The sequence below is a fragment of the Cololabis saira genome, chromosome 10 (genome assembly GCF_033807715.1).
Source record: "Cololabis saira isolate AMF1-May2022 chromosome 10, fColSai1.1, whole genome shotgun sequence".
Taxonomy (NCBI): Eukaryota; Metazoa; Chordata; class Actinopteri; order Beloniformes; family Belonidae; genus Cololabis; species Cololabis saira.
In genome coordinates, this window is record NC_084596.1 from 9,383,068 (window position 1) to 9,398,478 (window position 15,411).

At 43.7% G+C, this 15,411-nt stretch overlaps 1 protein-coding gene across 1 annotated transcript; it reads right to left on the reverse strand.

Annotated features, from left to right (window-relative positions):
* Positions 1 to 3,772: 3,772 nt before the first annotated feature.
* LOC133452391 (zinc finger protein with KRAB and SCAN domains 1-like) lies at positions 3,773 to 14,978 on the reverse strand. The gene is made up of 4 exons (XM_061731661.1): positions 14,604 to 14,978; positions 8,870 to 8,964; positions 8,725 to 8,791; positions 3,773 to 4,769 (listed from the first exon to the last, which is right to left on the reverse strand). The coding sequence occupies exons 1-4, from the start codon at positions 14,914 to 14,916 to the stop codon at positions 3,967 to 3,969; spliced, it is 1,278 nt and encodes a 425-aa protein (XP_061587645.1). The 5' UTR covers positions 14,917 to 14,978; the 3' UTR covers positions 3,773 to 3,966.
* Positions 14,979 to 15,411: the final 433 nt, after the last annotated feature.

Sequence of the window (15,411 nt, forward strand, 5' to 3'; positions counted from 1 at the left end):
TTGTTCTCGTTTAAGCAACAGTTTACAACTTTCAGAGCCGCGTCAAAGTGAACATGGAAAACTGGAGCCTTAAAGTAGCACGGCGGACTTTTGTTGGTAAAATTTCTGCCTCATTTGAGGGAATATTTGCTCTCAGACCAGCTGTAACACCTGCATCGGTTTCAGGTACAACACCGCGGCGTCTACGAGGCGACTAAGTATAAAAAATACTCTATACTGTATATTCTCATGTTTATAGTCTCAGCTTAATTTACTACTTTACTGTATTGTACATATATTTAAAACTGTATAAACCCTTAAACCCTTTCATAGTTTGTCACAGTTTACAAAACTGCTGCTCACTATGCACACATTATTTTATATGACTGTATGTTCCTCACTTCTGGTGAGATGCTAGCTGTGAGATGCTAGCTACACTTCGTTGTCTCAGTGCAATGACAATAAAGTTGGATCTGATCTAAAGACCGGAAGAGAAGATGAGAGACGGAGTCCAGGTCCGGGTCCCGGGGACGGCGGTCTAAGCGGAGGGATCCAGACCTCCGTCCGTCCAGCCGGCTCCACAAGGTCTTCGTTCCCAGGTCAGCCAAGTTATATAAGAACTCTACACCGGGTCCTGGATCTGGGCCCTTCTGGGTCCAGATCCAGGAGGAAGTTAATATTGTAGCGTTTTTCCATCTCCGTAATATTGCAAAGATTAGGAAAATCCTCTCGCAGAGTGATGCAGAAAAACTAGTTAATGCGTTTGTATCTTCTAGACTGGATTACTGTAATGTGTTATTAGCTGATGTCCAAGTAATTTGCTGAATAGTCTCCAGCTGATCCAGAATGCAGCAGCACGAGTGCTGACAGGAATCAGCAGGAGAGACCACGTCTCTCCAGTGTTAGCGTCGCTCCATTGGCTACCTGTAAAATTCAGAATCCAATTTAAAATTGTATTACTTGTTGTGGCAGGGTGGAGGAGCTGCAGCCACTCAGGCTGATGGGTCACAGGTGTGTCCCGTCAGCCTCTCCACCCTGCCAGCCTTATAAGGGAGACTGAGACTGAAGCTGGGGGGCTGTTGGAGAAGGTGCTTGTGCACGTGTGGCGGCGTGTTGGAAGTTTTGCCAATAAAGGGTTCTGCACTAAACTCCGTGTCCTCTCTGTCCTGTCGGTCGGGCCCCGTAGCACTCGCCGTGCTACACTTGTATATAAAGCCCAAAACGGCTTAGCTCCGCAGTATTTACAAGACATGATAGTGCCTTATGTTCCTGGCAGAGCTCTCCGTTCTCAGAGTGCAGGTTTACTCGTAGTTCCTAGAGTATCTAAATGTAGATTTGGAGGGCGGGCGTTCTGCTATCAGGAACCATTACTATGGAACCAACTTCCAATCTGGGTTAAGGAGGCTGACACCACCTCCACCTTTAAAACTAAACTTAAAACCTTTCTGTTTAGTAAAGCTTATAGTTAGTGTTTAGTAAACCTCTAGCTGGTGTTGGTAAATCTCTAGGTAGTGTAAAGGTAGTGTGTTAGAGTCAGTAGTCATAGTTGCAGCTATAGAACAAAACTATAATAGTTAGTCTCAAATATAGCTTCGCGGTAGATATGCTGCTATAGGCCTATGCTGCAGGGGTGCACCGACATGATCCGCTGGGCGGTGCCTCTCACCCTTTTTCTTCTCTCCTTCCTCTGTTCTCCATTTCCATTTTTATTTTAAATATCTCATAGCTATCATTTTTGTCCATCGTTCCTGTAGTTTCTTTTGCCGGCCCCCCATCTTCCTCTTTTGTGCATGTTTGCAGGCCGGAGCCTCGGGAGCTGCGTTCTGGCCTGCGGTCCCGGTCCCCCCCATCCCCGGTCATCCCATTGCTGCTTCCACCTGCCTACGTGGATGTCTGCTGCGTGCTGCTGGCGCCCCCCCCCCCCTCCCTGATCATCCCGTTGCTGCTTCCACATGACTGCTGTGCTGCTGACGTCCCCGACTCCCCCAGTCTGGCTTTCGGCAGGAGGGTCCCCCCTTATGAGCCTGGTCCTGCTCAAGGTTTCTTCCCTCCTTACAGGCATCAGAATGGCTTGTCCTAAAAAAAGAGGAAAATTCTCGACGTGGACGAGTGAGGGCGCAACGCGCCCGAACCCTCTAGGAGGGTCCGGGGGCATGCCCCCCCGAAATATTTTGAAAAATAGACTCAAAATTGTGCATTCTGGTGGTCTCAAAGCTCCATAATCACATCTTTTATCAATGCAAGAATACACACAAAAAAATCTGAATTTTGGCAAAGAATGATGCATTTTGATAACATAATAACACTCATTCATCATCATAGGTAATTCTTCATGCATGAATAAATCTTGAAATGAAGATAATTATATCTTAAACTTCTAAAATGGCAAGAATCCCCCTTTCCCACCGAAAAAACTAGGGATGCACCGAAATGAAAATTGGAGGCCGAACCTGAAGCCGAATAAAATTTAAAGACCCTGCTGAATACTGAGTACGGAATAGCCTAATGAATGCGGTTGTTCACAGTTTTTCATTTATTTTGCCATTTTTTTCACAATTGCATAGATAATAACAACAAAAACAGTAAACTAATGAGTTGAGCCACTGTCAAGCAGCTGGCGATGCTGTTGCTTAAATTGACCAACAGGTGGCTCTCTAACATCACAGTTTGTGTACTGTGCGTGACTCTGACGCTGGTTAGTAATTAAGGAGTTAAAACTCACTCGCCACTTAGGGGACTCAGTAGCCAGCAGAAACGGCAGTAGGAGCATTTATTACATTTATTAACTGTAGTACCGCTATTATGAGAGGTTATTTCTCACAGTATTAGCCTAAAGGGACTTAAGTCTGATTTATGGTCCCGCGTTACACCAACGCAGAGCCTACGGCGTAGGGTAGGCGGCCGTACGCACCGTACGGCGCGCGTCGCCGCGTACCCTACGCTGTAGGGTAGGCGTAGGGTAGGCCGCCTACCCTACGCCGTAGGCTCTGCGTTGGTGTAACGCGGGACCATAAATCAGACTTAAGTCCCTTTAGGCTAATACTGTGAGAAATAACCTCTCATAATAGCGGTACTACAGTTAATAAATGTAATAAATGCTCCTACTGCCGTTTCTGCTGGCTACTGAGATTTAACGCAGAACCATAATTCAGGCTTCACTCACTGCTGCAACGTGTTGCCTCCAGTCATTTCAATGAGGAGCACACCGCAAAACTGCATTGCATATTCAGCGCAGCACAGAGGCTCCCAAATGGAAATGATTTTTGATTTCTGAATGAATGGATAGTCGCTTATTTTTTGCATATTATTTTTTTCTTTTCTGGCCTGGCGCATCGCGTTTTCGAGTCCGTTGTTTGGGGATTTTTTTTTTTCCCCCGTTCCGCGGAAGGCGCGGAAAGGTTTTGCTGAGACCAAAATCCGCGGAATTCCGCGGATCCGCGGAAGATTCTGATGCCTGCCTAAAGGGGAGTTTTTTTTGCCACTGTTTGGCTTAAGGTTTTTCTCCCACTAGGGGAGTTTTTACCTGCCATTGTTTATGTAATAATTGCTCTGGGTTTATGTTTATGTTTACGTTTATGTTCATGTTCTGGATCTCTGGAAAGCGTCTAGAGACAACATCTGTTGTATTAGACGCTATATAAATAAAATTGAATTGAATTGAATAGTTCTACTACTGACCACTAGGGTCCAGATCCAGACCTGCAGGTTCAAATACAGCAGAAATCAACATGTTTCCATTCTGGTTCAGAGATCAGTTCTGGTGAGTCCACATCCATGGAGGCGATTTATTTATTTATTTATTCATTTATTTATTAATTAATTTTTGCTTCACATCAGAATCGGTTACATACAAACATTTACCGGTAATCGGGACGTCCTGCCGCAGGACCAACCGGTCTCCCGGGACCAGGAGGAACCGGCAACAGGTTGACGGACAAGTCTGAGACGATGATGTCAGAGGAGCCGGCGGGGGCGGGGCTACGGGCGTCAGGACAGCGCGACGGCGTGCCCGGCCAGGTGCCGGCGCAGGTGCACCCCCGAGATGAAGGTCTTGCCGCATTGCGAGCAGCGGAACTGCTTGCAGTCTGTGTGAACGCTCATGTGCACCTTCAGCGACCCGGACTGGGCGAAGCGCTTGCCGCAGTGGACGCAGCCGTAGCGCTTCTCGCCCGTGTGGACGCTCTGGTGGCGCTTCAGGTTGCTGGAGTCGGAAAAGCGCTTGCCGCAGAGCGGGCAGACGAAGGGCTTCTCACCCGTGTGGACGCGCATGTGCGTCTTCAGGTTCTTCAGGCAGGCCAGAGTCTTACCGCAGAAGGTGCAGCCGTAGGGCTTCAGGCCGGGGTCGTGGCGGCCGCGGGGGTCGGGCCGCCGCCAGGTCCCGGCGCCGTGACCCGTCGGCGGCGGCCGGGGCTCATCCTGTAGGGGCTTGTCCGGGATGGGCTTGTCCGGGAGCGGCGGCGCCGCCCTCTGCTTGTGGGCGTGGAACCCTCCAGGCGGCTCGTCGTGAACCGGTAAGACCCCGCTGGCCTCCGTTACCAGGGAGACCTGGGGGCCCCGGGGGCCGGCCTCCAGCTCCAGCACCGGACACTCGTAGCCGCCGGGCTCGGGCTTCAGACCGCCGGCCAGGACGCTGTGGGTGGAGGTGGAGCTGACCTCGCCGCTCATCCAGGACTGGGACGAGACGCCGCCTCCGCCATCATCGTGGTCGTCGCTGGCGGCGTCCTGTTGGCCGAGGGGCGGCGACGCCTTCGTCTCTGACATCTGTCCATCGGCAACGCGGCAGAAACTCTCTGGAGACAGAAAACGGAGCAGATTAGTGATGCACCGAAATGAAAATTTGTGGCCGAAACCGAAACCGAAAATAATAATAAACACTTGGCCGAATACCGAACAATACCGAACATGGTTCTTCGCAGTTTTTCATTTATTTTGCCAATTTTTTCACCATTGCATAAATCAAATAAATGTGATTTAGGCATGCTTTTAAAAGAAAAATATCTTTTACAAAATTACAAGGTAGAAAACATTTGTTGAACATAAAAAACTGAACATTTTTTAATTTCCCAGCATTTCTTAAATATTCCAGCAGACATTATACCAGCAAAGAACAATAACTTAAAATAAATAAATTAGCAAAATACATTTTTTGGCCATCTTTGAGCTTACGTTAGGCTTAACTGACTGAACATTGTAACATAGGCCTTAAAACAATAAAAATGCATTAAAGCGCTCAGGGTTTTTTGTATCATTTCAAATGATAAATCAAACTTGTAGCTGAAAGACTTTGCAGATGTGCCCCCTCTAGATATTTGAGCAGAACATTCATTGCAAACAGCCATTCTTGTTTTATTCTTTGCCACTCTAAAATACTTCCACACTGCTGACATGTTTGCACCACTTCACTCCACGCTCTTCGCTGTTTGATTTCGTCATCTAAACGCACCTGGAATAGATTGATTTATGTTGTTTTGGTTCCACCTGCTGGTGAATGTTAGGTAAAATTCTTATGTGGTTAGTTTTTTGTTGGCCAACACTTTATGTGGTGCGCAACAGTTACGGAGCGGCCAGTCTATTTATATTACAACGCCGTTATTAATTGTTCGTTTTTTTTCCCCACTTATTCCACCGAACACCGAAAGTGTTTTTTTGCCATTTTCGGCCGAACAATTTCGGTTACCGAACAATCGGTGCATCACTAGAGCAGATCATATCTTCGACCCGGTTCGTCGCACGTTCACCTCGTAGCAGACTGAAGGAATAGGACCCTCGACGGGAACTTTGGACCCCCGACCACCCGGAGCTCCCAGACGTACGACTAAAGTTGCTTTCGTCAACGAAAATTATGACTACATATCGTCGTCAACAAACCTTTATCACCTGAGGAAAACGAGACGCAACGAAAATGCTGGTCACGTGACGAAAACGGTAATTATGGTCATGCCAAGTAGTGGCATTATCATATTACAATTGTCCAAAACGATCCAAAGGGCAATGTTGCTAGCATTTTTTTCTAGAAAGCTAAAGTACCCCAGCGCAGCAGCCGGTGTACAGCATGACCCCGCTCTGATATGGAAGAAAAAAATCCCCCAAAAATAAAACACGCCCGAAAAACCGAGGAAAAACATGAAAATGCAGGCGATATATTAGTATACAGAAAAGGTTTTCCTTTTCTTCTTCTTGTTCTTCTTATTCCGCACTCTTTTTTTCGTCCGTTAATGCGGCCCAAACCGCAACGTGGACCCATGCATGGTATACATTGTTGGATGCGTCTCCATCGTGCCTCGATGGGCATTACTTTTCTCAGTCAAAAGTGTTATTATGGCAACGCTGGCGGCTAGCAAGCAAAAAAAAGGGCAAATATTCCGTACCTTTTTACTTGGCCATACTTTATCGTAAAGACATCATTCAAACGTTCAAACACTCGGCCCGATTGGCACTAAACTTTGGACGCTTGTTGCTAGGCAACAGGTTATCGTAGAGACATCGTACAAATGTTTCCAGACTCGGCACGCTGTGGACTTCAACATATTAAAATCTCATGAAGCTGTGATTTAAGGAAATATTATGTCAAAATCCATGGCTTTTTACCATGGTGAAAAAAAAACCTATCCGTTAACGTAGCCTGAACCGGAACGTGCACCCACACATAGCATACATCAACACATGTGGATCCATTGTGCCTCGAAGGGCGATACTTTTCTGTCAAAAGCGTTACCGTGGCAACGCTAGATGCTAAGAAGCGGAAAAAAAGGTGAAAATTCGAACGCTTATTGGTCGGCCGAACTTTATCGTAAAGACATCATTCAAATGTTCCCTGACTCTGTTTGCTTCGGACCAAAAGATCTGTTAACCTCATTATACCAATTATAAATTTTTTTTGAGATATTAAACTTTCAATAAAAAAGAAAAAATTTTCCATTTGACTTTGGACGCTTGTTGCTAGGCAACAGGTTATCGTAGGGACATGATTCGAATGTTTCAAAACTCGCCTCGCTGTGGACTACAACATATTCAAATTTCATGAAGCTGCGATTTACATAGATTTTAAGTCAAAATGCCTGCCCAATGCCCCGACAAGTAGCATCCATTGTTTACGTGTTTATTCTTACCCCTCGTTCACACTGAAAGCGTCACGGGAGTCCCGACGCCAGCATCTCGCCGCTTGGTGCATTCACACTGAAAGCATCAGTGCCTGCAGCGGGGCGGGGGTGGGCGGGGCTAAAGCTGCGCTGCAGAACTGAAGGGAACAGTGGGAACAGCCTACACATCTTCAGTTTCCTATTTCACCATAGATCACACTTTGGGACGCCTTCTTTATATCTTAGCGTTATTTCCGCGTAGATAAGAGTGAGTTTGATGCTCCTTAACAAGTTTGGTCCGCGGATCAACATCAACCGCCAGAGCCCGGTGAACCATAAATCCGCCTAGGCTGATTTATGGTTCCGCGTCACACCAACGCAGAACCTACGGCGTAGGGTCGACGCGCACCGCACCGCACCATAATTCAGGCGAAGCTGCAGCCTGTGCGGTGAACACTGACACACCGGGTCGGAGCGGATTTAGTCATGATGTTTAACCTGTGTTTTGTGATTAATAAGCACGGGTTTTAATTATTTTTCGTTGGATCAATGTAGCAAATAAAATCGTTGGGACCATCCAGCTCCTCACCCATCAGTTACGTGTTTCACATGATCAGTTCAGGTAAAAACGGCCGTCAAATCAACAAAAATGTCATTTTGCTGGATGAAATATATTAATTCCTGATAAAATAAGTTTGTTAGTGCACAGCTCTGCTCCTGTACGCATGTGAATGAGTGTACGTTTGTGTGTACATGAAAGTACAATCTGCATTGAGGCTTCTCGCTTCGGGAATCCCGGTCTGTGATTGCACGACGCCTCGGCGTCAACGCTGCTCATTTGCATAAAGTTCTGATTTTTCAACTTTCAAATTGACGCGCCGCGCCAGCCGCCCGCCGCTCCTGCCGCTCCTGCCGCTCCCGCCGCTCCCGCCGGTCCCGCCGCCTGTTTTTCATAGACAATGAATGGCAGCCAGACGCCTATGACGCCCGTGACGCTTTCAGTGTGAACGCAGGGTTAGTCTCCTTTTATGCAAAAAACGGTCCACATTACCGCCACCTTGTGGTCACATGGGGTAATTTTCAGTCAGTGGTTTTGAGACTCTTTTCACGCCTCCAAGAAGCCTCACAGATTCCTCCTTACATGGGGTTGAGTTACTTCCCTCGATACTTATACCCCTTTTCCACCAAACTGGTTCCAGGGCTGGTTCTGGAAGAAGAACCACTTACGTAAGCGGAGGGGGTGGAGTTATTTAGACCAACGGCAACAGCAAGACTGGGAGACGGAGACATTTTCAAATAAGAATGAATCTGGATGCAGCAAAGCATCATGGGAGGAGGAGACAACCTGTCTTTAGAGATGTGTCCACGGAGGAGCTACGTGGACCAAGTCCTTTTAGAGCAGATACCTGGTTGTTGCTGCAACTTTCACGCAAACACAGCAACGTAACTGACGTTTGCAGAGACTTAATGACGTGTCTCCCCTTAGCACCCGAGCTGTGGAAAAACAAACAGGTTCTCAGCTGGTGAACCAGCCCTGGAACCGGTTTGGTGGAAAAGGGGACTTCAGAATCACACTGTGCTCCACCGTTGTGTTTGGGTCCAGTTGTTACGTAGAACAATAAAATCCTGCATCACCGCCCCCCCCCCGACTAAGGGAAATGCTCACCCTCCGCCTGCAACCAGGGCTCGTCGTCCTCCACCTTGATCACCACGGTGGTCTCGAAGGCCGTGGCCTGGAACGACAGCAGACATGGGGGGAGCTGCAGGGGTCAGAGAGGAGGTGCGGCGGTGCGAGACGCTCCTTCACTCACCATCGGCGGACTGGGCTCCCGGTCCGACTCCGACGTCGGAGGACTGGGGTCTCTGCAGCGGAGCGGCTCCTGCCTGGACGCCCGGGTCGGCGCCGCTGTGGGTGGAGAAGGTGAGTCCAGAAGAGATGTTCAGATTAAGGTGGAACCATTAGCTTTCTCTCATTTCTACGGGTAGAAATTGGACCTTCCCCTTCATCTGATTGGTCGATATTTGATAGTTCCTATTTTCTGCCATAACTTTTTAATGGTTTGACATAAAGAGTCGTGGGTGGTGTCATCGAACTCTGTTTTGAGTCCTTTTATTGGTGAAAATTGCTCGCGCGAGGGCCCGTTCATCACTGCAGCTTTAATTAGGGCCGAGCACTTACAGTGCGAAGGCCCTATTGTATCTGTAGGAGTTCTTGTTCTCGTTGTTTTTATTTTTCCGATGAAATTAGGGCTTTTTTTTTCCCCTAAAAACGTGCCCCAAAAGTCATCAAAATTTGCACGAAGCCAGGCCTGGTGATAAATGTGATATTTCATGGTTTGCATTAATGAGCGTGGCAAAATGGCTCAACAGCGCCCCCTAGAAACCTTCGTGCCTCAAGCCCCACAATACAATTTGACGTACATGCAGGGAAATCGGTACACACCTGTATCATGTTGCAACTCAAAGCGTTTTTCTTTTGAAGATGGTTTCTTGTTTTATATCGTTTTGTGCTTTGCATCGTTTCTCTATTTGCAGCGTTCAATGATGCTGCATTTGTCTTTGTTTTTTGCAGCATGTTTTTTCATTTGCACCACGTTCCTGTTTTTGCACCTCCTTTTGAGTTTGGGAATTTGAATCGTTTCTGTACGTGAAGCCTTTTCCTTAACTGAGACGCATTAGGCCGTTGCAGTGCGTTTGGCCCTTGTATATGGGCTCAAATTAAAGCCATAAATATTTTGTATCTGTAAATAAACTTTGTACTTGTAGAAATATTTTGTGCGTGTGCAAAAAATATTTGGCACGGGTTTCAAAGCGTTTCTGGAGAGCAAATCAGCACATTGCGTCGCCTACTGACGTCGCCGCCATATTGGATGTGGCAAGACGGCGCCGACCTCTCCAGAAACGCTTTGAAACCCGTGCCAAAGATCGCTGATTGGCTCTTATTATTGGCACGTCAAAACAGTGCCATAATTCGTAGTTGTAAAAAAAGTTTGTAGCTTTTGTAAAAAAAAGTTTGTAGCTTTGTATATCCAATGTTGCACACAGACAAATTAATTCCACAGCTACAAAAATGTTTTAAACATGCACAAAATATTTCTACAAGTACAAATATTTTTTGCACACGCACAAAATATTTCTACAAGTACAAATATTTTTTGCAAGTACAAATATTTTTTGCACACGCACAAAATATTTCTACAAAAAATATTTCTAAAAAAAGTTTGTAGCTTTTGTAAAAAAAAGTTTGTAGCTTTGTATATCCAATGTTGCACACAGACAAATTAATTCCACAGCTACAAAAATGTTTTTAAACATGCACAAAATATTTCTACAAGTACAAATATTTTTTGCAAGTACAAATATTTTTTGCACACACACAAAATATTTCTACAAGTACAAAGTTTATTTACAGATACAAAATATTTATGGCTTTAATTTGAGCCCATACTTGTAGGCAGTGTTGGGTGTAACGCGTTACAAAGTAACGCGTTACTGTAACGAGATTACATTCGCCAGTAACGCAGTAATGTAACGCGTTACAGTTGTAATTTGGGTAATCCCGTTATAGTTAAAAAAGACACAAAAAAAATACGTTACTTTAGTTACTTTAAGCTTTTCAGCTACATGTAGAATGGGAGAAAAGAAAATCAAACTTGCCTTTCATGCACCTTCACGCGTTGCGCAACACTTGTCTAACTTAAGTCTGATTTATGGTCCCGCGTTAAATCGACGCAGAACCTACGGCGTAGGGTACGCAGCGACGCACACCGTACGGTGCGCGTCGCCGCATACCCTACGCCGTAAGTTCTGCGTTGGTGTAACGCAGAACCATAAATCAGCCTTTAACGTGATCTTACGGGATTCTACGGGATTTCTGGTGCTGATCTATTATCTGGGCACTGCAGTAATAAGGTTCCAACTACAGGACTGTCTCAGAAAATTAGAATATTGTGATAAAGTTCTTTATTTTCTGTTATGCAATTGAAAAAAAAAAAAATGTCATACATTCTGGATTCATTACAAATGAACTGAAATATTTCAAGCCTTTTATTATTTTAATATTGCTGATCATGGCTTACAGTTTAAGATTCCCAGAATATTTTAATTTTTTGAGATAGGATATTTGAGTTTTCTTAAACTGTAAGCCATAATCAGCAATATTAAAGTAATAAAAGGCTTGCAATATTTCAGTTGATTTGTAATGAATCCAGAATGTATGACATTTTTGTTTTTGTAATTGCATTACAGAAAATCACAATATTCTAATTTTCGGAGACAGTCCTGTAAATGTTGTTCATTGGCAATCGAGTTCTGGTGCAGCTCAGGTGATATGCGGAGTAATCCAAAAGTAATGTAACTAGTAATGTAATTAGTTACTTTCAGCAACCAGTAACTAAGTAGTGTAAGGGATTACTTTTTTTTAAGTAACTAGTAATATGTAATGGATTACTTTTTTTGAGTAACTACCCCAACACTGCTTGTCGGCCACCGTACAGACCCCCGGTTGAAGAGCCCTGGATCAGAGCGCAGATTTCCCCACACTCTGGGCGGTCCGTAAACACCTCACGCGTATGGAAGGTCGCTGATTGGCTCTTATTATTGGCACGTCAAAACAGTGCCATAATTCGTAGTTGTAAAAAAAGTTTGTAGCTTTTGTAAAAAAAAGTATCTTTGTATATCCAATGTTGCACACAGACAAATTTACGGAGCCCTGGAGGTGACATGGAAATTATTATTTTTATCTCGTGCGCACGACTTTTTATGTCGTGCGCACGACTTTTTATCTCGTGCGCACCACTTTTTATCTCATGCGCACCACTTTTTATGTCGTGCGCACGACTTACTGAAAAGTCGTGCGCACGAGATAAAAAGTCGTGCGCACGACTTTTTATCTCGTGCGCACCACTTTTTAGTCAGTGAGAACAGAACACTGGATTGAATAGGAAGGAAGGCCAAAAGGAAACCCCCAAAAGTGACATATCCGCTCACTTCAACATATACAGCTATTGATGCCAAGCATTTATCTAGTCGTCGAAGTCCGATCTCGGGAAACTGGCTTCACAAACGACGTTTTAAAAGTGGAACTATTTCCAGAGGCGGAGTTGTCACAAAGTGCTTCGACATTGTCACGTGAGCGTGCTGGACCAATCAGAGTGGCCGCTGGTCCAAGATCGCTGCCTACAGTGCTGATTTTATTTGTAGAAATAAGCTTTAAATTGCACTAAAATGACTACAAACAATGTTATATGTAAACGAAAATTAATCTGAATTATAAACCTAAGAGACCTGCTGAAACAGTGATAATTCTGTCATTAGACAGAACATTAGACAGTGATGATTCTGTCATTAGAAATAGGGGGTTCTCCCAAATGATGGGAATATAATACCCATATGCTCAAAACCTATGTTAAACCTGCAATAATAACATGTTTTCTATTTTCTATTTTAATAGAAAATAGAAAACATGTTATTAATAACATGTTTTCTATTTTCTATTTTATTATTATTTTATTATTATTTTATTATATTATTATTATATATCTATTATATTATTTTATTATTTTCTGTCTATTATTACTATCTATTATTTTTAATAGAAAATAGAAAACATGTTATTATTTTTTATTAAAATAGAAAATAATAAAATAATATAATAGATATATAATAATAATATAATAAAATAATAATAAAATAGAAAATAGAAAAAATGTTATTAATAACATGTTTTCTATTTTCTATTAAAATAGAAAATAGAAAACATGTTATTATTTTTTATTAAAATAGAAAATAATAAAATAATATAATAGATATATAATCATAATATAATAAAATAATAATAAAATAGAAAATAATAAAAAATAATAACATGTTTTCTATTTTCTATTTTAATAGAAAATAGAAAACATGTTATTATTAACATGTTTTCTATTTTCTATTTTAATAGAAAATAGAAAACATGTTATTATTGCAGGTTTAACATAGGTTTTGAGCATGGGTATTATATTCCCATCATTTGGGAGAACCCCCTATTTCTAATGACAGAATCATCACTGTCTAATGTTCTGTCTAATGACAGAATTATCACTGTTTCAGCAGGTCTCTTAGGTTTATAATTCAGATTAATTTTCGTTTACATATAACATTGTTTGTAGTCATTTTAGTGCAATCTAAAGCTTATTTCTACAAATAAAATCAGCACTGTAGGCAGCGATCTTGGACCAGCGGCCACTCTGATTGGTCCAGCACGCTCACGTGACAATGTCGAAGCACTTTGTGACAACTCCGCCTCTGGAAATAGTTCCACTTTTAAAACGTCGTTTGTGAAGCCAGTTTCCCGAGATCGGACTTCGACGACTAGATAAATGCTTGGCATCAATAGCTGTATATGTTGAAGTGAGCGGATATGTCACTTTTGGGGGTTTCCTTTTGGCCTTCCTTCCTATTCAATCCAGTGTTCTGTTCTCACTGACTAAAAAGTGGTGCGCACGAGATAAAAAGTCGTGCGCACGACTTTTTATCTCGTGCGCACGACTTTTCAGTAAGTCGTGCGCACGACATAAAAAGTGGTGCGCATGAGATAAAAAGTGGTGCGCACGACATAAAAAGTCGTGCGTACGACATAAAAAGTGGTGCGCACGAGATAAAAATAATAATTTCCATGTCACCTCCAGGGCTCCGTACAAATTAATTCCACAGCTACAAAAATGTTTTAAACATGCACAAAATATTTGTACAAGTACAAATATTTTTTGCAAGTACAAATATTTTTTGCACATGCACAAAATATTTCTACAAGTACAAATATTTTTTGCACACGCACAAAATATTTCTACAAGTACAAATATTTTTTGCACACGCACAAAATATTTCTACAAGTACAAATATTTTTTGCACACGCACAAAATATTTCTACAAGTACAAATATTTTTTGAAAGTACAAATATTTTTTGCACACGCACAAAATATTTCTACAAGTACAAATATTTTTTGCAAGTAGAAATATTTTTTGCACACGCACAAAATATTTCTACAAGTACAAATATTTTTTGCAAGTAGAAATATTTTTTGCACACGCACAAAATATTTCTACAAGTACAAATATTTTTTGCACACGCACAAAATATTTCTACAAGTACAAATATTTTTTGCACATGCACAAAATATTTCTACAAGTACAAATATTTTTTGCACACGCACAAAATATTTCTACAAGTACCAATATTTTTTGCAAGTACAAATATTTTTTGCACACGCACAAAATACTTCTACAAGTACAAATATTTTTTGCAAGTACAAATATTTTTTGCACACGCACAAAATATTTCTATAAGTAGAAATATTTTTTGCACATGCACAAAATATTTCTACAAGTACAAATATTTTTTGCAAGTACAAATATAAGTACAAAGTTTATTTATAGATACAACATATTTATGGCTTTAATTTGAGCCCATACTTGTCGGCCACCGTACAGACCCCCGGTTGAAGAGCCCTGGATCAGAGCACAGATTTCCCCACACTCTGGGCGGTCCGTAAACGCCTCACCTTGTCTTTTTGTGACGCGGTCCCGCTCACCTGTCGGGACCCTGGTCCCGGTCCCGGTGCCAGAGCCGGGTCCTGGTCCCGGTCTGGGTCTGGGTCCGGGTCCCGGGTGCAGGCGGACGCGCATGCGCGGCCCGGGGTGCCCGGCCCGGGTCTCGGCCAGCCGGACTTGTCTCCGCAGCGCCTCGTTCTCGCGCCGCAGCGCCGCCAGCCCCCCGTCCACCAGCGCGCAGATCTCCGCCACCGCCGCGTTGGCCAGAACCTCCATCACGGCCGCGAGCTGCGCGTGCAGGGACGACACCGGGGCCGCGGACATGCTGCAAGAACCCGTCTGGAGGAACCGAACCCGGAAGTGATGCTGCTGCTGCCTAAGCGGGACCGCGGGGTCTGCGCATGCGCGCGGTTCCTTTCAAACTAAAATCCCCCCACACAAAGCAGAAAAACAAGCGATGCCCTTTGACCCCTGAAACCCCTCAGATGGATGCAGATGTTTCCATCTGCAGCAGATGTTTCCATCTGCAGCAGATGTTTCCATCTGCAGCAGATGTTTCCATCTGCAGCAGATGTTTCCATCTGCAGATGTTTCCACCAACAGATGTTTCATTCAGCAGATGTTTCCACCGGCAGATGTTTCCACCGGCAGATGTTTCCATCTGCAGATGTTTCCACCAGCAGATGTTTCCTTCGGCAGATGTTTCCACCGGCAGATGTTTCCTTCAGCAGATGTTTCCTTCAGCAGATGTTTCCATCTGCAGATGTTTCCTTCGGCAGATGTTTCCACCGGCAGATGTTTCCTTCAGCAGATGTTTCC

Coding starts and splice junctions, on each gene's coding strand:
- LOC133452391 (XM_061731661.1), bottom strand. CDS start 14,916: ATGTCCGCGGCCCCGGTGTCGTCCCTGCACGCGCAGCTCGCGGCCGTG. Junction 8,792..8,869: donor GGGAGCCCAGTCCGCCGATG/GTGAGTGAAGGA, acceptor CTGTCGTTCCAG/GCCACGGCCTTCGAGACCAC. Junction 4,770..8,724: donor GCCCTGGTTGCAGGCGGAGG/GTGAGCATTTCC, acceptor TTCTGTCTCCAG/AGAGTTTCTGCCGCGTTGCC.